Source organism: Myotis daubentonii, chromosome 11 (genome assembly GCF_963259705.1).
Source record: "Myotis daubentonii chromosome 11, mMyoDau2.1, whole genome shotgun sequence".
NCBI lineage: Eukaryota > Metazoa > Chordata > Mammalia > Chiroptera > Vespertilionidae > Myotis > Myotis daubentonii.
In genome coordinates this window covers 55726717-55749257 of record NC_081850.1, presented here as the reverse complement: position 1 = coordinate 55749257, position 22541 = coordinate 55726717, and the positions used below count along the sequence as shown (strand labels likewise).

At 45.1% G+C, this 22541-nt stretch overlaps 1 protein-coding gene across 1 annotated transcript in view; it reads left to right on the top strand.

Moving 5' to 3' along the window:
- Positions 1-22541, top strand: part of GABBR2 (gamma-aminobutyric acid type B receptor subunit 2) — a 320004-nt gene that overhangs the window by 161424 nt on the left and 136039 nt on the right. Inside the window, exons 5-6 of the mRNA XM_059657467.1 lie at positions 11253-11318; positions 18109-18309. Of these exons, the coding sequence (XP_059513450.1) occupies positions 11253-11318; positions 18109-18309 (267 nt within the window). The remainder of the gene's footprint in view (positions 1-11252; positions 11319-18108; positions 18310-22541) is intronic.

Genomic DNA, 22541 nt, shown 5'->3' with positions numbered 1-22541 from the left:
GCCTCTGCAGATGAGGAAACAGTAGCTAGGGAGGGCCTGCTGGCAGCACAGATGGTTGGGGCTGGATCTGCCCAAGCTCTTCCCCAGCAGGCTGTGTGGTCTGAGAGTTGAGTCGGGCTGTGTGAGGCCTGGAGACCCAAAGCGGGGGATCGAGCCCCTGGGGTGGGTCAGGGGTGGAGGGAAGGGCCTGATACTGAACTGACATTCTCCTGCCACACACAGTGTCTCCCCAGGGTGGACACTTGAAATAGCTCCTTGTACCTTAGAAGCCCTGCAGAGTTCTGCAGGCTTTAAAGTTTAAAGAGCCTTTGTGCATAGAGCAGAAGCACTAGTTAAAAGTCTACAGGAAATTGGAATGGAACTGGGTGCTTTGCTCATCAACCAACTAACTACAACAGAAGCAAGACTGATGTTAACAATGATGAAAACACCAGCCGACCTTTCGTGTGCACTAACCAAGGGCCAAGCCCCCATGCACAGCCCTACACCTTCACTTACTCACTTAGTTCTCCCCAGAGCCTTGGACAGAGGGGATTTTGTATCTCCATTTCACAAATGGGGAACTTGAGGCTCAAAGAGGTTAAGGAGCTCAACCCGAGTCAACCAGCTGGAAAGAGGGAGATTGGAATTCAAACTTGGATCTGGGCAGCACCAGGACCCAGCCTTCTCCTCCACCCCACACAGCTGTGGTTCTGAGAAAGGATTCTAATGTCACGTAAGCCTGGGAGGGCAGAGCCAAGGACAGCATGCTCGGTCTGTTGCAAAGGGTTTCTGCTGCGTGAAGCACTCTTCCCCTAGAACCTGCAGGGCTCCTTCTCATGCCTTCTCCTCTTCTTTGCTGAGTAGCCCCCTTTTCCCAGACTTTTCCCTTCTCCAATTATTTCAGTTAAAATTTAAATATTTGTCCCTCTCACTTCCTTTTTCCTTGTCTGCTAATTTCTTCCTCCATTGCTCTGATGGGCATCTGTATATTTCCTAGGGCTGCCTTAACAAAGTACTACAAACTGGGTGCCTTAAAACAACAGAAATTTATTCTTTCACATTCTGAAGGCTAGAAGTCTAAGGTCAAAGCCATGCTGTCTAGAAGGCTCTGGGGTTCTTTTGTGCCTTTCTCTGAGCCTCTGGTGTCGCCAGCGACCTTTGGTGTCCCTTGGCTTGCAATCTCTGCCTCAAAAGGCATTATCCCCCTTCCTCTTCACATCATCTGTGTATTAGGACACTGGTCATGTTGGCTCTCAATCCAGCATGACCTCATCTTAGCTCATTACACCTGCAATGACCCTGTTTTGAAATGAGGTCACATTCTGAGGTTTGGGGGGTTAGGATTTCAACATTTTGGGGGGACACAATTCAACCATTAACAACATCTGACCTACTATTTATTTTACCTAGTTGTTTTTTCATCTGTCTCCTCCCACTAGGATGTGAGCTCTTGGAGATAGCTGTTTCTGTCTGTCATGGTCACTATTTTATTCCCCCCATCACCTAGAACCAAATCTAATTTGCTCAATAAATTTGTTGAGTGTAAATAAGTGAAATATCAAGTCTGGACAGACAAAGCCAACAAAACACAAGAGTAAAATACTCAAGAACAAAGAAACGTAACTTCTGGAAAGCTCTGAGAAAAAGCAAACCTCTGGTTCACTGTGGGATAAGATAGAGAAGGAAGTACAGAGGACAGGGAAGAAAACTAAATAGAAAATTATAGAATTAAAATCTGCATTCAAGGTAGTAGAGAGCAGAGTTAATGCTAAGGAAAATAAAAATCAATAATATGGAGGACAAACTTGAGATTCAGAGGAAATGGTCAAAGAAATCAATCTAATGAGAGAGAAGGTAGCAGTTATGGATGCTGGAGAAGGGAGATCCTAAGGGAAAGTCAGGACAAATGAAACAGAATTAAAATTTAAAAAACAATAACAAGCACACCTAGCACCCAGCTCTTGGTTTCTAATACCATTTTCAAGGAAAAGGAACCAGGGTTCCCTGGAGAAATAGCTGATTCTAGGACTGAGACAGGAACTAGATCCTGGAATGTCTTGCAGTGCCAGAAAACAAGGAGTGCTCAGAACACCTCCACACACAGATGGGCTGGGTCAGAGCAATAGAGCAGCCTCTGAAAGAGCTCCTTGTGGCCACAGCTGGAACATTAGAGCAATAAAATAAAAGTGTTGGATTACAACTCAAAGTATAAAATAAATATCCGTGAGTGCATATTGATATGAATGATTGAATAAGTAAATGGAAGAGAATAGACAAATCTCCTATGCTGAAGAATTCCAAATAATTTATGTAGGTAGTCACATTCACGGAGGTGGAGCAGAACTACCCACTTATTAATTGACTTCCTTCTAAAGAGTACAGTATGAAGGGGGTGGGGAGTGGGGAGAATAACTCTACAGTAGAAAACCTGACAAACACTACCTCAGACAGGTGATCAAGGACAGCATCAGCCGTGATAAGTCCTATTGATAGAATGTACCCTTTAAGTGATGTGACGAAAGGGCATTTTACCTCTATGATCTTCCTCCCCCAAATCCATAACCTCAGTTTAACCATGAGGAAAAACATCAGGCAAATTCTGTTTGAAGGCCATTCTACAAAATATCTGACCAATACTCCTCAACACCATCTTGGTCTTTAAAAATAAGGAATGTCACCCTAGCCGGTTTGGCTCAATGGTAGAGCATCTGCCCATGGACTGAAGGGTTCAGGGTTCAATTCCAGTCAAGGGCACTTATCTCGGTTGCAGGCTCAATTCCCAGCCCTAGTCGGGCCCCGTGCAGGAGGCAACCAATAAATGTGTCTCTCTCATATCAATGTTTCTCTCCTTCTTTCTCTCCCCGTCCCTTCCACTCTCTCTAAAAACCAATGGAAAAATATCCTCAGGTGAGGATTAAAAAAAAAAAAAAGAAGACATGTCTAAGTTTAAAAGGAGTCTATGGAGACCTGACAACTAAATGTGGTGTCCTGGGTGAGATTCAGAAGTAGAAAAAGGACATTAGAAAAAAGAACTACGGAGGTCTGAATACAGTATGGGCTTTAGCTAATAATAATGAGTCAGGCTTGTCTCATTAATTGTAACAAATGTACCATACTAACATAAGATGTTAAAAATAGGGGAAACTGTGTGAGGGACATATGGGAATTTTCTGTACTATCTTTGTGGTTTTTCTGTAAATCTGAAACTATTCTCAAATAAGAAATTTATTTTTAAAAAGTTGGAGACAAACTTAAATGGGCTCAAGAGAGAACTACTAGATTGGAGCCGACAAAATTGCCCATCTTCGACCATGATGGAACTATAAAATCAACATTTCGTAAGGAATGTGCAGGCTACATGGGCAGACTAGCTGGCCTTTCCACATTCTAGCAGAATCGGTGAAAAGAGAGTCATATATAGACACATTTTGGCAAAAGTTTTGAAACACAAACATAAAAAGTTTTGAATGTACAAGTATCTAGGCCAGAAAAAAGCATATTTTCCACAAAGGTGCAAAATCCAGGCCACCTTGGCTCCTCAGCAGTGTTCAGTCCCAGAAACAATGGACCACAGGGAGACATTCTCCGATGTGTGAGGTTCGAGTGGTGCACGTGCCAGGTGCCCTTCTAGAAGTTAGTCCTTGCAGTCAATGTCATCCTTCTAGAACCAGGGCAAACTTCATAGTTGAGGTCATGACAGACATGGCTGAGCAGGGCCACCAGAACCTGTGGAAAGAGAGCTAAGTCAAATAGTTGTTATAAAAGATGCAAAAACTCATTTTAAAAGCAAACATACATAGTCATATAATACAAAAATAGATACTATACTAATAGTAATTAAATATAAAAATCTAAATTTCTTTAACAGAGCCAAAGAATTAGATGAGTTAAAAAAAAAAGGATGCTAAACTCCTGGTTTTACATAGGAGAGGGACTCCAAAGAGACCATTTTGCTCATGAGTTTCATAATTAGAGAAATATAAGCTAAAGGAGGCTTAGAGTAACTTAATGGTAAATACACTATAATGCGAACAGAAGCTTCTGAAACATGGAAGATAAAAGCAAAGAAAATCTAGCCCATGTATTGAAAAACAGAAAGCAGATGTGAAAATTACAAAACAAAAAATATAATTGCTGATCAAATATAATCATCCTGACCATAAATTCGAATGGGTCAAACTCCCTATTAAAAGGCAAAGACTTCCCGATTGTGCTTGGAAGAGGTAATTGTAGCTATTTACAACAGAGTGACACAGAAAGGTCAAAGGTAAAAGGTTGGACAAAGGTACTATATACCAAGCAAACCAAAATGAAACAAGAATCCCATTGTTCATATTAGTGCAAAGCGAATACAAGGTTCAGGTGTTAAGGAGAGTCATTTTCTATAAATAAGGGTACAATTCACCAAGAGAATAACACACTCATGGACCATTATTACTCTAAATTGCATCTCACTGAAATATATAAAGAAAAGCCTGTTAAAAATACAAAGGGGAATTGACAGAAACACGAAAGTATTGGGAGCCATAACATCTCTCTGTGTGTGTCTTGGACAGATCACCCAAGCGAAAATAAGCAAGAACGTAGAGGAACTGAGTAATGAAATTAATCAGCTGATTTAGCAGCTATGAATCTTAAGAAATTCAGGAAATAAAACCATCTCTGTGTGATGAAGACCCCAGGTGGTTAAGCTCATTCTGGGCTTGTTCCAAACAAGGACCTTTAATATTAACTGTTGCCAGACCTGACTGGAAGGCCATCCCACAGAAGGGCTGCCCCGGGGTATTTCCATGGTGTGGCCTTGGGCCTTGTGGGGGAGGGCACCAGGCTTCTGTTCAGTTCAGTTGCTTTATTCGCCTTCCCCTGAGCAACCCCAACCCTGCTCATTCAGGATTTATATTACAGGAAAATCTCCTTATTTTATAAATTAGCTGACTAGCAGCTTTAATTCCATCTGTAATGTTAATTCCCCCTTGCCATGTCACATGGCATATTCACAGGTCCTGGGAATTAGGACGTGCATATCTTTGGGGGGCCGTTATTCTGCCTGTCACTGGATGACCACAAAGATAGGCCTTGAGGTAGACTGTTCCCCGTTTTGCTCCATGGGAGAGTGCTAGTGGGAATTCTGTCCCCGCCCCAGAGGCCAAGAACCTGGTCTGTCCACCTGAAAATGCTGTTCGTACAAGAACCCTGAGGGGACACAAAGCTAGAATAAATTTTGTGCATCTTCCCAGATGGCCAGTTTTGCTCAGAGATGTGGGAAAGAAAAGCATTATTTTTATCTTAAGATAAACATAGATACGTTATTAGAATGCTAAGTATACATGAATTTTTAAAGTAATACACTTTAAAGAAATTCATGCTTTGCCAGCGGGCTGTCCTGGGCTTTTCCCTCTTCACTCCCTTAAGTATATATGTCCCCTGCTTCTCTGTCTTTAGGGACATTTATGGTGAGGAAAAAAAAGGTCTAAGAAAGACTAATTTTAGCTAAATAAAAGAGAGCGCTCATTCTGATGTGGAATCAGTCTGTCAGAGCCAGGCTCGACTTTGGAAGACATCTAGGCTGACTCTCTCGGGCTTCCCCCACGTCATAGCTAGACAGACCCCTTTCTCAGTGTCCACGGCCCCTAGTCAGGCCTCTCCCTCTGCCTACATCATGACCAGCCTATAATAGCTCAGCTGCCCTGGGGCTCATAGCACCTCGGCCCTTTCTACAACATCCAACACGGTTTGACTGGATTTTTCAACAGCCCATTGGGATAGTTAGAGTGGGTCTGTGCTGGGCCCTTGAGAACCAGGAAGCTATTGAACGTGGGTGGAGACAGAAGCACAGGTGGCAGGAGATGCCAGATAACCCAGAAGTCAATGTCAGGTCAATCCTGACCTTCTAGCAGGACCCACACTCCTGCCACAGGAAAGACAGAGCAGGGTGGCGTCTACTTTTCTGCTCTTTAAATGCACAGCAGCTATTGTGATGTCTTCCTTAGGATGAGGCTAGAAGGGAGCTAGCCAGAATACTGGCTTGGTGGAGACCCGGTTAGCCTGCCCCCACTGGGTCTCTGGAGCATAGCCTGCACTACAGAGCTGGGCCCACCTTTCAGCACAGGGGCTGGAGTTTTATACGGTGTATGTGTGTCAGTCACTGGCTGCTGTGGAGTGTGAGGCCCAGCGTAGCCTTCTGGAGCCAGGAAGCTCCTCCCCTTAGCTGAGAAGGGAGTGAGCTCTTAGCAGCCCACCCTCACTGCAGAGCTGGGAGGGGTATGCCAGTCCTGAGGAGGGAATTCAGCAGGACCAATGGCATCGGCCACACCTGGGGAAATCTCAATTGGGGGAGCCTCAGTTTGCTGGTGAAACTTTCCAGAGTGGGCATAATAATAGCACCTGCCTCCTAGACTGAGACTGATGTACTGCTTAGCACAAGTGCTAGAAGGAGCTCAGGAATTGTCATTTATTTTGACTTTGCTAGACCCCTGCAAACGGGTGTTTTTGAATTGGGTCATCCTTCTTAAGTGTCACTTTTGTGTGTATATGTGTGATTTTTAGCTCCCTTTAAGGGTCTCAGAGACACAGGGGTTCTAGAAAATAGATGAGACTAGCCAAGGGGGGAAAAAAGGAAATCCACCCAGAGTTTTGGCCTCCCACGCCTCCCCCACCCCTCCAAGCCATAGCCATTTCCTTCCATTTTTGCCCCTTCCCTATGGGCATGGCTTCTTGAGGGCTTGAACATATGTCTCCTTCATGGTCTGCAACCTTAGATCTAGCCATCTGAGAAGAAGTTGTCATTTGTCCAATCTCAGGTCATCTACTTATACTCAGGCGGCCCCTTGCAGAGCCAAGGGTCCATGCAAGGGCGGGACCTCTGCCATGTTCTGGGTTCTCTGTAACATTACAGCTCGTCTCTGTCACTCTCATCCGCAGGGACCTTTGACTCTCCTCCCCTATGTCCTTCTCCCCCAAACTCCTTAAACTGTCCCCAAGCTCTTTCCACTACTGAGGAGAGTATGCTCATACCCAGGAGAGCGTGCTCCTACCTCTTTCCACTCTCTGGACTTTCAGGAAAAGAAGCTAGTTATGCAACATTTAAAAGCATGATTCTGGAACTTTTGTGAGAGCATACTATGAGTGTTAAAACCCTATAAAATCCCCCAAATCCAAAACCTTTCCCCGAATCCTGAGTCTTCCAAAAAATTGCTGCACCAGAAAGATGAACCAGGTATATCATGCCTTTCATACTCATAGGACCACTCCTCATGCACCTACCCTACTTTGAGAAATACCTCATACTCTTCATACTGCTCTCCAGGCCCCCAGTAAGGATCCCAGCCCAGTCGCATCTCCTTTTGTCCTCTCCTCGACGCTGGGATCCCAGGTTCCAGCTGCACTGGGTGCTGGCTTGTTCGCTTTCCTCCCAGACTTCAGAGCATCTTACCCTCTCTTACTCACTGTCTAGAGCAGCCGTGGGCAAACTACGGCCCGCAGGCCGGATCTGGCCCCTTTGAAATGAGTAAAACTAAAAAAAAAAAAAGACCGTACCCTTTTATGTAATGATGTTTACTTTGAATTTATATTAGTTCACACAAACACTCCATCCATGCTTTTGTTCCAGCCCTCTGGTCCAGTTTAAGAACCCATTGTGACCCTCGAGTCAAAAAGTTTGCCCACCCCTGGTCTAGAGTCAGAATGAGTGTGAATATCTCCCTGTATCAAGCATAGACCGACTCTGGATAGGATCTTTTCTCAAGGTACTCTGATGGTCAGGGAGCACCAACGTAAGACCATCGGTTTCGGGGTGCTGTGCAGTCTTGGTGGAAGTCTTTTGCCTCTCTGGGAAGAGGTTAACCAGGTCACTGATCCCTTGGGTCCCATCTAGTCCTAAGAGTCTAGGAGCACAGACCAAGCAATCCATCCAACTTGGTTGTCAAGGCAACAGAGACACTAAATGGTCCACAAATGGCAGAGCTGGTTATTTATCTGACAGCAGGTGGTCAGCTATGAAGATGTGGGTCCCTTGGTCCATTCAAGAAATGGACATGGTGAACCCAATCAGGCCCTAGGCTAACAGGATAGAAGTGCAATGGTGATACCAGCTGCTGAATAACTAGTATGGGCCAGGCTTTGTGCTTGATGCTTCGTACAGCATTTATTCACTTCATCATGCATCCAATATCTATGTTTTGATATATATGCTATGACCTGTGCTTAGAGTTAGGAACCCAGAGATGAATAAGTTACCCTCAGTCCAGTGAGAAAGATGGACAAGTAAGTGGTCTTGTGCCATGATAGAGTGCTCTGGGCCCACGGAGGAATAAATGGCCACCAAGACTGATGGGACAGAGATGGCCTCTCCAAGTAGGGCTGCCTGAGCTAAGACATGAAGGGTGAGTAGCCACTATCTAGGCCGAATGAGTGAGGTTGAAGGGAAAGACTTTCTAGAGGGATGAGCTTACAGAAAGAAAGGGGGATAGAGTGGGAAAATGAATGAATGAACAAACGAACTAATAGCAGACCTGCAGGTAGTTCATTCTCGCTGCTATGGAGGAGTAGTGAAAAGTGAGGACTAGTGAGAAATGTGATTGAGAAGTACACAGGAGTTAGTTGGTAAAGAATCTTGAGTGCTCTACTGAAGAGCTCAGAGATTGCCCTATAAAGCTCAGGGAGCCGTGAAAAGATTTTACATGATCACTTTTGAATCTTGGAATGATCCCTTCATTGATTCTGTGGAGACTACGGAGGGTGGGACAGGACTAAAGGGAGGGATCCGGCGGGGAGGCTGCTGTGGTTCACCGAGTAGGGAATGATGGTGGCTAAACCCAGGGCTGTGGGGCTGGAGGACAGGGATAATTGGGAGCTATGAGCAGACAGAACCAACAGGCCCTGGTTATGGCTTGGATGAAGAAAGAGGAGTGAATCTAAGATGACTGCCAAGTTTCCCAGCTGGGGTTGGCGGGAGGGGGTGGATGGTGACACCAGTCTCAGAGCTGGACAGCACAGGAGGAGGAAGGGGCTTGTTGGGAAAGATGATGAGTCCATTCGGGGACATAGTGAGCTTGAGGTGCCTGGGAGAACCCGAGGCAGCTGGAAAAAAGTATCTGGGTTGGACTGAGAGATTTTGGAATTCACAGCACACAGTGTTGGGGGGCTTGGTGGCTGGGGTCATGAATGAGGTTGCCCAGGGAAAGTGATGAGGGCAGAACTGAGGGGAGCACCAGCATTTAGGGATGGACAGAAAGATGAGGAACTGATTCTGAGTGGGAGTGACCAGGGGGTAGGAGGGAACCAGGAGAGAACCTCATGGAAGCCAGTGGTGGGCTTCATATCATGAACCCTACAGCCACCTGCAGTATCTCTTCTTCAGAGATGGGGAAATTGAGGCTTCAGGAGAGTACGACTAAGGATCTTGCAGCTGGTCAGTGGTGGAGCTGGGATCTGAACCATGGTCTCTCATTGCAAAATCCAATAAGCTGTTTCTACTATATCATGTTTAGCAACACAGGGTTTGGCACAAGTAGATGTTACATAAATGTTTGCTGGACAGATACTGTTAGCAACAAGAAATGCTAAAAGATTTCCACAACAAGCATAAAGACCCTCGAGTGTGCCTGGGAGCATGTCCACAGAACGGAAGCAGCTTAGAACTTTTTATAGCATCGCAGACATGGTGATGACAAAGGCTGGCCTTCCTTCAACTGCTCTGTTAATGATCTTTTAAAGTCCTTTCAGAGCAAGTGGGTTTTTTTTTTCTTCTTTCCATTCTTGCTTGCAAACGAAGGATGATTTTAGAATCCAAGCCTTTTTTATTTTGCTAAAGTACATGATGAGTAAAATGGCCTCCCAGTCAGCACTTTCCAATTTTGAAAGATGCTAAAAACTGATATTTAAAAGCATGCTTCTCTTCTTTATGCTTCAAAGGGTCTTGAGGCCTGTTGGAGAGTACAGGATGAACAGCGGGAAGGTAGCACCACCTGCAAGGCTGTGCCTCACTGCAGAAGGCAGGAAGTGACGGGGGAGGGGCGGGCATGCAGGCCAGGACCCAGCTGGTCTGGTGGCTGCACAGCACGGCCTCCCTCAGCCTGTTCTCCATGGGATAGGGCCCAGCCTGGGTCCTCACCCCCTGGAAAGCAACCAAGAGCCCCTTACCCTGACCTGAGAGGGATCATCAGAGAGTAAATGTTTGTTGAATTAATAAATGAGTCACAGAAGCTGTTGTACAACTTATACCTATTAACCATATTGAAATAATGAGAAAATAAATAACCACTTATAGAGCATTCGAACATAGATTTTCCTTTGAAATGAAGATGGGCCAGGGGAAGGTTATAATACTAGCTAGTATTTATTGGACAGGAGCCGAGTTAAGCACTTCATAAGGATTATCTCATTTAGTGCCCCCAGCAGCCCTGTAAAGCAGGTATCACCATTATCCACAATTTGCAGATCAGGAAATTGAGGCTACAATGGAAAAAAGGTGCCACCTGAGGCCACCCTTAAAGCCTGTTGGTAGAGCTGATATTTGAACAAAGCTCAGAACTCAGACTCTGAAACTTGATTGGGAAGCTTTGTGGATTCCAGGAAGGTAGAAAAGTCTAGAATAAGTGGCAGGGACAGCTCAGCTGGGTCTCATATCTCATTTGTGCAGACACCATCCTGGGGACCTAGGAAGCTCCCTTCCCTCCTCTGGCCTCAGTTTCCCTGCATGTACAGTGCAGAAGATTAGACACCGTCTCTGCACCCTGCAGAGTTTGGAGAAGAGCAGGGAAGAGGCCAAGGCCCCTTAGAGCTGTCAGCTTTAGCCTCCAGCCTGTGCAGACTGATCCTACTGCTTGCCCAGAGACCAGGGAGGGCTGACAGCAGGAACCAAGGGAAAATTGGCCCCAAAGAGGGCCAGAGAATCTGAGGTTTCCCTGCCTGCCCTGCTCAGGCAGAGCTCTTGGCTTGGAGCCTGGGGTGCACAAACATTCTCTGCCCATAGCCTCAAGCACTCTAGGGCAGTGATGGCAAACCTATGTCACCTCTGACACGCGAACTCATTTTTTTGGTTGATTTTTCTTTGTTAAATGGCATTTAAATATATAAAATAAATATCGAAAATATAAGTCTTTGTTTTACTATGGTTGCAAATATCAAAAAATTTCTATATGTGACACGGCACCAGAGTTAAGTTAGGGTTTTTCAAAATGCTGACACGCCGAGCTCAAAAGGTTCGCCATCACTGCTCTAGGGTGTGCCATCATCCACTCACCTTTACATACCTGTCCTTCTGTCCACAGGGCAATGACGTGAGGATCATCCTGGGCCAGTTTGACCAGCATATGGCAGCAAAAGTGTTCTGTTGTGTAAGTAAAACTTTGATCACGTCTTTGTGTCTTTGGGAAATTTCACAATGTTTTTTCTCCGACTCATTCTCACTGCCTGATCGGTGAGTGAGGTCCTAGGATTGGAGTCTGGAAGCAAAAGTGTTACTCTCACTGTTCTTTCTTCTTTTCATGGAGCTAAAACCCCAGGGCTCAGAACAATGCCATCACAGAAGGAACCAGTGGCCGTCGTTTACCAAATCCACGGCCTAACCTGGTGTGTAAGCCCTGTCTGCTGATCCTAAGTCCCCTCGACGCAGCCATGCTCAGCAGAGGCCTGTAGTGTGCACTGTGCAGAGGGAGATACCACATACGGGACAAGGCGAAGCTGCCTCGGACCCCGCCCTGCCCTGTAAGCAGGGCTCAGAGTCTTAGCTTTAGAGTTAACTGTCAACTATGCATTATCAACCCCTGAATCCTTTACAATTGTCTGGTGTGTGACAGGTGACAAAGTACTTTTTTATACCTTATCTCATTGAATCTTTCCAATAACCACATGAAGCAACTACCATTAGCTCATTTTACAGATGAGGAAATAGAGGCCCAGAGAGCAACAGGGGCTTTTCAAAAGCCCTTTGCCCGTTCATGGCAGAGCTGAGGTTCATGCCTATTCACCTGTTGCCCATTGAATCCTCTTTTCCATATGAGGTTCTAATCTCAGTATCTATAGGAGTTCTAACACAGGAACTCAGTCTTTCCATCTTGATGCCCTGGCTCCCCCGGGTCTGCCCTGAGTCAGGAGAAAGGTCAGCAGAATGTCATCGGCCCAATAAGCACTTCCTCTTAGACTGAGCTTATTTTGGGTGTAGTCTCTAGTGTTGGGCCACAGGCCTCTATTTCCTTGAACTTTTGTCAGTAACTTGGACAAATTATAAAAAGCAGGCATGTAGGAATTTTAGAAGTTGTGATATATGTGGGATGACAGAGTTGGGGTGCAAAGAACCTTAACAGTCTGGAACATTTGATTAAATCCAAGAAAATTAAATTTAATTGTCCTAACACTAGGTTATAGTAGAACAAATCAAGCCACCTAAGTCCAGGGTGGTAGAGGCATAACTGAGGAGTACTGTGTGTTGAGAGCAAAAGAAACATTGGGGTCCTTGTTGACTTCAAGGTTACTATGAGTCACCAGTGTATGCACAGCTGCCAAAGGAGGCAAGGTGACCAGACTGCATGTCCACACTCAGGATGGGTGGTCCCTCTGCTCTGTGCGGGACAGACTCTGCCTAGGATGTCCAGCTCAGCTCCTGGTGCCTGTTTCAGAACAGATGCAGGAACTGAAGAGGCTGGAAGCAAGGAGAGAGCAGTGACTGGAAGCCACAGTTGCACAGCGATATTTCATCCTGAGGGTCCAGGGGCAAAGTGAGAACTGCCTGATCATCTCCCGAAATCCCAGGGAGGAAGGAGAAGCTACGAGGCTGACATTTCAGGAGATCCTGGGTGGAGCTGAGAGCTCTGGAGTCTGTCTGCTTGGACTTGAACCCTTGCTCTACTGCTTGGTTACTGAATTTGGTCTTGTTGTCACTTTCTGAGCCTGTTTTCTCGCCTGTAAAGTGGAGATAATAATAACAGCTGTCTCATAACATTGTTGTGAAGATTAAATGAGCAAAAACACTGCACAGCACCTGATGCATAAAGGGAGCCCAGTAAATGTCAGGGATCTTTTTCAGTTTGTCATGGAAGGTCTCAGGTGTCTAAAGGACTGCCAGTATGCTGGAGAGTTTACTAACTGATGGACTTTACAAGGTTGTATTAAGCATCTTATGTATCTGTTAGGGATAACGAGTGGTCATTTCATATGAAAACCTAAGGAGGAACATGAGAAAAATTTTAAAGACAGCAAATTGATTTAATACATTTTACTTCAAAAATCATAAAACCTTATACATTTACCACGTAGGGTCCAGAAATGACCCATTTTGGGAAGGAAAATAATTGGAGGTGTGATTTCTTTTAGGGAATAGGCTGCTTTCCCTGCCCCCTCCAATATCCCCAGGTCTTGAAAGCAGCTGGCACATGGTGGGTAATAACTCCAAGAAATATAAATTGTAATAAAAATGGTCAGTATAGGCACCGCACTGAGCACTGGCCACCTCATATTTGCAAGAAATGCAGATACTGTAAACCTCATGTTCTGATTTGAGCCAAACTGGAGCTCAGGCATGACTGTGATTCCACTGTGTGCCATGCACTGGGATTGTTTTCTGAGTAGCATTTCCAGCCGTGGCTTCGCTTCAGAACAGATGGCGTGGCTGTCTCTCTCTTGACCCAGAGCCCCAGGCTGCCTGCCTTCCACATGGCATGGGACACCACCCTACTTTCTCACCCCACTCTTCTCTTTCCTTTTATTGGATTTTGATACTTTCAGATGGGCCTTCCCTTAGAGTCTTTGCTGGCTGCTTTGTTCATGCAGGAGTTTCTCAGAGGTCTAGGGTGGATGTTTATTCCATGTGTCAGACTCTCAGATGGATCTGCCCTCCAGCTGTTCAGTCTTATCTGGTTAGGAGGGAGTTTTCTGGCAGGTCTGGAAGGTCCTGAGGGGAGTGTACTCGGTGTCTTCACAATGGATCAAGACTGGGGTGTGTGATGGAGGGGTGGGGTTTGCTGCTCAGAGCAGAGACCCACAGAGAGAGCCTTCCTGCCCATGTCGGGGACAAAGCACATGCTGCATGGAAACACTGTGTCCCTGCCATCCAAATGCCGCAGTGCAAACTTTGCAGCATGTTGCTGTGTTCTTGAGATTGGAACTGCCACCCAGTGGGCGAGCAGGCTCCAGCAAATGTAAGGCCTATTTATAGCCCTGTGGCAAAATGTTCATTTTGGCTCCAGCACAGTCCAAGCATAGCATGGTGCTTTTGTCTTCTCCCTCCTTGATGGTCTGGTGTCAATTCTCCAGCACTCTGACCTGGGTTCTGGTTTTAGCTCTGCCAGCTGTGTGACCTCGGGCAGGTCAATTTGTATCTTTAATCCCTGGCTGCCTCACCTCTAAAATAGAAGCAATGATCTCTGACCCGTCAACCTCATGGAGTTCTCAAGAGGCTTAAATAAGGCCACCGAAGGGAGACCATCGTTCCAGCTATTAACTGCTTTACTGATGTGAGGATTTCTAACAGTATTTTAGTAAACTAGATATTATAGGGAAACTAGGGGCCAGTGCATGAATTCATGCACCTTGAAAGGAACTGTGGGCCATGAGGCTGCGGTAGGCACAGGGGCAGGTCTCGGCCCATCTTCCACGCCCCCCTCCCCTAACCCCTCCTGCTGCAGCCCCCGGTCCCCTGTCTGCAGGCAGCCCCATCATACCCCCACAGCTCCACCCGCTGATAGCGCCGAATGATCTGGACCAGCACCGGGCACCGGCAGCAGGTGCAAGTAGCAGCTCCGGGGCTGGCTGTGGGTGCGAGCAGAGCCCGTGCTGGCAATAAGTGCAAGCGCCAGGCAGGACTGCAGCATGCGGGAGCAAAGAATTTCCAGTAACCACCAGAGGCTCGCCCTGATGATAGTGACTGGTGCCCTGCCTTGGTCTGGTGTGCCCGCTCACCTGCTCCACCATCCTGTCACAGCCAATGCCTTCCATGTTCTGCACACGCCCCCTGGTGGTCAGCGCACATCATAGCAATCAGTTGTTTGGTTGTTCTGCCGTTTGGTCTATTTGCATACTAGCCTTTTATTATATAGGATGTTCTTTGTGTATGGGGAGGAGAGGAGGCAAAAGGAAGATTAATAAAATAAGAAATGGGATTTTTAAAAAATTTCTCATCATGGTTCCCTGTCTATAGTTAATAGGAACCAAAGCAGTTCATGGGACTAAACAAGGTGAGCTTAGGACCGCCCGTTGCCATATGGCAGGGCCCATTTGGTGGCTCGAGGTCTTGAGACCACATTCTTACCAGAGGCAGAGAAAATGAAAACCCAGGTGACCAAGTAAACAGGAAATGTGTTCATTCAGTCACTCCACATTTGTTGGGTAACCTCTGTACACAAGGCACCATGCTAAGTACTGAGGACCCTGGGAGGAGCAGACACCACCCTCCAAGAACTCCCCATCTGGCAACGGAGACAGCAAAGCATACCAGTAGCTACTTAGAGCTCACATATCCAACAACCTCAGCTCTTTTGAACTTGGGAGTCCCAGCAGCTTCTCCAAAGCTGCTTTTGACAGTGGGTGATATATTTAAGTCCAGTCTACCTCCCTTTTAGACCCTCACCAAACCTATTTACTTTTGCTCTATACATATGTTTAATAGTCCCTGCATTCCAAGCCCGTACCAGTCTAAAAGCATCAGCAAGAGGGACTTGATGACAGTGAAAAGTGACTATCTAGATCTGACAGCTAGAAAGAAGAGAAAGCCATAAAAAGTGGATCCTAAACTCCAAGTTAAACAGCCCAGGGCCATTTGGTATTTGGACCGGTTTTCTTTATTCCCGTGAGCATCACCGTCCATGGCCCATAATAATGACTAATGTTCACAGTGAAACTATGAGTTACCCAGAGGACAAGGGAACGAGAAGGAGCAGTTCAATGTTCCTGAGTGCAGTGTTGGACAGGCCTGGTACACATACTATCTCATTTAATGCTTACACCAACCCAGTGACATGGGCTGTGCTTTCCACAGCCTGTAGATGAGAAATGCGAGGCCCAAGGTGTTGTGTGCTAGTTAAGAGCTGGTGTAGGGCAAAGAATCTTGAGCTGCTTGACTATAATCTTTTTTTTTCCCCCAGAAAGTCAGGTAGACAATTTTTTATCTTCATAAAATTGACTAATGTTCTAAACGAAGTGTGGTGTCACTCAAATGGACTAAACTTCTGTTTTCTGGAAAATTCACTCACAGGGAGCAACTCCTAATGGACGGTAGCAGGTCAAAGAGCTTTCACTGCGAGGCTCCTGGCTTCATGCTCAGTGCTGCCTCTCAGTTACCACATGGGCTCTGTCCTCGGAGAGTAATGAATATCTGACTAGAAGCCCTCCTCCTGTCCTTGCTCTGTATTGATGGGCTCTTATTTAATGTACATTCCTAGTAAGTGGGGCTGTCTTCTTGCCTCAACCTGTTAAGATTGAGAAGGCTTCCCAAAAGTTTTGTTTTGTTTTATTTTGCTAAAAATGAAGGGGAATTTTAAAAAAATGGACTTTGAATCTACTTAGAAACTTCATTCTGGACCCAATTTTGATGGCACATGACATTCCCACATAGTAGCATTTTCTGGGTGCATCTAACCCAGTGGTTCTCAACCTTCTGGCCCTTTAAATACAGTTCCTCATGTGACCCAACCATAAAATTATTTTCGTTGCTACTTCATAACTGTAATGTTTCTACTGTTATGAATCGTAATGTAAATATCTGATATGCAGGATGGTCTTAGGCGACCCCTGTGAAGGGTCGTTCGACTGCCAAAGGGGTCGCAACCCACAGGTTGAGAACCGCTGATCTAACCTATCAAAAAGTATGCTTTTCCTAATCTAAAATTATCACAATGAGAACCAAAGCTTCCCTAACTGGTTTGGCTCAGTGAATAGAGCATTTGCCTGTAGACCAGCGGATCCTGGGTTCGATTCCGGTCAAGGGTATGTACCTTGGTTGCAGTCTCCTCTCCAGCCTGGGCTCTGGTCAGGGTGTGTGCAGGAGGCAACCAATCAATGTGTTTCTCTCCCGTTGATATTTCTCTCTGTCTCTCCCTCTCTCTCTCATTCTTTGTATAATCAATGGAAAAATATTCTCGGGTAGGATTAAAAAGTAACAATAACAACAACAAAAAACCAACAACAAACAAACACCAAAGCCAAATAGAGATCCAGTAGAACAGTCTGTTGATTTTTTTTTTTTTTTTAATGGTAGGAAGGCAGTGTGGTTTTGCAGCATAATAGTCAGCAGACCTAGGTTCTGGGCTGACTTTTCTCCCTGGCTGTGTGACCTTGAGAAAGTGACTTTCTGTCTCTGATTTTTAGTTTCCTCATTTCAAAAATGAGGATAATAAATTCTGCTCTGACCACCTCAAAGGATGAACATGAATGACAAATAAGATGTATGTAAAGCATACAAATATAAGGGACTTATTTTAGGATTGGATTTATGCACACCAAACTTTGAGTAAAGATTCAGAGAGACTGCTCAGTTTGCCAAGAGGCATCTTATATAAATTGCACACTTAGACTAAATTTTCCTGGCCCCTTGCAAAATTGCTCCCTCTGGGTTGTGTTTTAAGATTTTGATCTTGGCTTTTAGTAAAGAGCTATACAAAAATAGCCTTATGAAATCTGTTGAAGGGATGCTGTTGATACCATGCTAGCTAATATGAGGCATTTTTTTAGGGTTAATGTCTAGAAAACATTTTGTTTCCCTGAAAAACTGGTCTTTTTTCTCCTTGATGATAAGGAGAGCTATGCAGATAATCTTATTGCCATTTTTTCTTTGACTGCCAGGAAGTTCCTGGTGAAATATACAACTTATTATGCGTAGTATTGGAAATTTGGTCAACTTGTCTATGTTCTGTTCTCTACCTCCTGTAAACATTTATATTTTTTCAGGTCCTTATGTTTTAATTTTTATTCAGTGTTAATTATACTGTTATACATGTTATCCATAAACTATCTTGGATCCTTTGAGAAATAGCATGTTATAGAAAAATTAACAAATCCTCTGATAAGAGAAGGCCTGAGCCCCTGCCACCTCCCCCTCACCCAACAAACACAACATACACACCTCTCTCACAGAGTACAAAGCCTTGAACAAATGTTTAATTCGTGGTGCCTTCATGGTCAACCCATCTGTTGCAGGCATATGAGGAGAACATGTATGGCAGCAAATACCAGTGGATCATCCCAGGCTGGTATGAGCCTTTCTGGTGGGAGCAGGTGCATACAGAGGCCAACTCATCCCGTTGTCTCCGGAAGAATCTACTTGCTGCCATGGAGGGCTACATGGGTGTGGACTTTGAACCCCTGAGCTCCAAGCAGATCAAGACCATCTCAGGAAAGGTCAGTGCCTTTGTCTGTCCATCTCAGCCCCCAAATCTCCTTTGATCATTTTATCTGATCATGTTGGCAAAACGTGCCCTTTACTGTGTGTCACTTGACCTCTCTGAGCTTCACATCTATTAAATGGGAATAGCCATCCATCCACTGCATGCCCCGCTAGGAAACTGGGGGCATCAAATAGGGTAAGGGTGTTTTGTAAGCTCATAACACAGTGTACATGCAAGAGGTAGAGTTGTGACTTTTACAGTACCAACTACAAGTGTTGCCCCTGAGACTCTGCTATGGCTTTATCCTGTGCCTGTCAGACCGGGAATATCGTTTCTCAGTCACACTGATGCTCCTGTCAACCCAGAGAAGAAAGACTCTCAAGTAGACTTGGGGAAACATGTGCTGCAGATCAACCAGGCTGGTTTGAACCCCAATTTTGCCCACTTACCAGCTATGATCTTGAACTTGAGTTCTCCGAGCCACTGTTTCATCTTTTGTATAATAGTAGTAAAAATACCCACCTCTGGGGTTAAAAGGAGGATTGATAGCAGATTGTGCAAGATGGCTAACATGGTGTCTGATACTTCAGTACTGTCATCACTGGGAGGAGGACCTAGGCAGGGTGCTTAAGTCCTGGGGGCCTCCATATATTCTCACTAGGTGTTCTGAACCCCTGCCTTGCTTGTCCAGTAGGGCTATGAGGGACTCAGGCATTATCATGAATCTGGTGATGACAGCCCTGGTGAAGATGGTAACACTCATCTCTCAATTTTAACTACCAGCCAAAATTCGATACAGTGCACATAATTCTTTTCTGTCTTCTCAGAGCTCGGATCGTTAAATTCTATACTCAACTCCAGAATTCTTACAGACCCCGTTTCATTTAAAAAATAAACTTCATGTAAAGTAAAATATATATGTTTTATTTTTATCCATTATTTAATCTCAATTGGAGCCATTTCTATAAGAATGGTTTATTGATTTGTCAAGAAAATGCCAAATTATTAGGACACATTTTGTAAACAACTCTTTAGAACATGCTGGCACCTGAGAGACCCTAGAAAAATACTCTGGTTAGGAAAGGTTGAAAGAAATATTTTTATACCAAAATCAATGAGTATATAAAAAGGATTTGAGATGCTGAGTAATGAGTAGAAACAACTCACTATATTTCAGCAAGTGTTATTATTAAAAGTGTCAAAGTTTGTACTTTATTAGAAGATAATTGGTGCAAGGATACCCTATACTTTAATCGAAAAATGGCATAAAATTTGAGGAAAATACAAAAACTAAGGGAAAAAATGCTATGCAGGCAGACAGTATGATAATTAAACTGAGAAACTTGAGGAAGACCAAATGATTACACACGAGATGGTGAAGCTGAGTGGGAGGCGAAGGCCATGGATGCCGGGGGAAGGGCCTCAGCTGTCATCCTCAGGAGCACAGATGTGACCCCAGGCAGGCGAGCCCGGATGTGAGCTGTGCACAGGAATGCATTTTGAGAAGGTAATGTTTTGCAGTGTTCCTCAGAGCAAATATTTTGACTTTATATCAAATCATTTCCCAGGTCAATGACCTCCCTTTTTTATTTCTAATTTAGGAAGAGGGAAGGCTGGTGAGGAGGCTGACCTTACCCCTCTATTGCTATGCCCGTGAATGGGCCACCTTGGGGCTATTCCTGGGCTGTTCATTTCATCCCACAGTGAGGGCAACCCACTCCTGGGCCTCCCAGGATGGAACAGTGCCATGGGATCAGAGGCCGGCTCCCAGCTTGAGGCTGCTTCCAAAATTCCAGGAGGCAAAGTCTTTGAGGCAAGAGGTAGCATTTGGTACATTATCCAGAGGTTACAAGATGATTAAAGTTTACACAGGGACATCTGTAGCCTTTTTGCCTCTTAGAATCAGAGGCCTTAGGGATCTCCTAGAGATCATGTAGACCAGCCTCCCATCAGATTTTGAAATCCTTCCAGTACCAAAGGACTCACTATTTCTCCCTTAATGTCCCCTACCGGTCCCTCTGGGCCCACACAGGTCCTTCTGTCAGTGACCACATCCCTGGAAGCATCCCTAGTACAAACTAAACAGCCTGCCCCTCCAGTTGTAACTCTCAGGTTCCATGCCTGGGACTAAGGGCAAAATCTAAGGGAGTGGCAAAAACCTCAATAATCAAGATAAAAAAATATTTAATGAAATATTTTTTAAAATTCAAAATTCTGTGATGAACAAAATATCACAATTTTAATCAAAAAACAGATTCTCAGGACCCAGAGTAGGGTGAGCTACGTGATTTGTCACATGATTATAGGATTGAATCTTTTCTTTATTTAAAATGTTGATATTGTCATTATAGACTTTTTTGCATTTGTTTTTATTTATTAAAATATTACTTATCTTGACGACTGAGGGTTTTGGCTCCCTCTTAAATTCTGCACTGGAAGGGAGCACCTCTATCGTCAACCCTCATCCTGGCCCTAAGTCCCTTCCTGAGCTCAGCCATCCTTCATACTTGCTCTTGTTGAATGCTCTTTCCCCAGGTGTAGGGCCTGGAGTTCATAAAGCATTCCTATTTGTGGTCTGACCACAAGTCAGCTTCCCCAACCAGCCTTCAGAAGTCTATGGTCAAAAGAAGTTCTAGAGAGTTGAGAAATGTTTCTTGAATTTGAATTTGCGTCTTACATGACTGCTGGGGATGGTGATCATCAAGGCACAGGCTGTTGGGTTGATGCCTGTATTTTGGGGTCCGTCAGTGTCCCTAAAACAAGCTCATGTAGAACCAACCATTCCAAGTCAATGGGCTCTTGCCATTCTCACTATTTACATATAGGGACGCTAAGGCACAGAAGGGACACCCCCAAGGTCTCTGTAGTAGGTTGAGTAGCGACCCCTAAAAAGGTACATCCAGGGCCTAACCCTTGGAACCTATGAACATGACCTTATTTCTAAAAAAAGGCCTTTGAAGACTTAATTAATTTACCAATCTTGAGATAAGATTATCCATGATTACCTGGGTAGGCCCTAAATCCCATCACAAGCGTCCTCATACAAGGAAGGCAGAGGAGATTTGTGGCACGGAGAAGGCCACGTGAAGACAGACAGAGACTGAGGTGCTGCATCTGCAAGACAAAGAGCGGCAAGGATTGCTGGCAGGCAGCGGAGCGGAGCGAGGAGAGGGCCAGAACGGATTCCCCCTCAGAGCTTCCGGAGGGAACCAATCCTGCCAACACCTTAGTTTCAGACTTCTGGTTTCCAGAAATGTGAGAGAATAAATTTCTGTTGTTGTAAGCCATCCGGTTTGTAAAAATTTGTTATGGCAGCCCCAGGAAATGGATACAGTCTTCCAGGAGGTTAGGGAGAGATCCAGGACTTTCAGCCAGGACTGCCAGTTTCCCCACACTGTGCACCTTCCTGCCTACCATGCAGTCTCTCTCTAGACTTGTGACACACATAGGAGCAGAATGCACCTAAATCAGCCTTTTCCATGACATCTCAGCAGGCCTCTGTTAGTAAATGGCACAGTAGGAGCATACGGGTCTGGTCATCAGGAGACCTGGCACAATCCTGGCATTCCCACCAATTAATCCACCGCCTCAGCTAGTCACTCTCTCTCTCTCTCTCCCTGTGTCTCAGTATTTTCAACTGAAGATGAGAGATTTGGACCACAAAACTCCTGGTGTCCTTTCCAAGATGAGTCCTCTGACTATGTAAATGTAGTATTGGGTAATTACATACAGCAAGATGTATGACACGATTATAATAATACTAAACTCTGGAATCCCCAGGATAAAGGTGACTCCTTAGAGAGAAAGTCACAGAATCAAGTGGAACAGTTTTCCCTCTTGGAATGCATTCTCTGAGGTTCCCTCTTCCGTACGCCTGTCTCCAGCATCAAGCTGTCCCCAGCTCTCTCATTGGCACCCAGGAGATTTCTGGAAGGAGGAATAATAAGGTCATGGTCTCCCTCCACAGCACATTCATCAGTCCCTTCCTATTGGAATTTCCATTGATGGAGCAAGTACAGTCCTGGCTTCCCTGAGCACATTCAGAGCTCAGTCTTCTGAGCCTCACAATGACAGCTTCTGGGCACTTGGTTTGGCTTTTTCTCCTTGTTGAGGTTCCCCATCACCACTCTACTCTCTCAAAGTGACTCTGTGGACACTGGTAATTTCCAGTGTCAGCTTTCACTTTTCAAAGTCCTATTAGGTTTGTTTCCATGCTTAGCATTTGCGATTCTGGCCAGGTTTCTC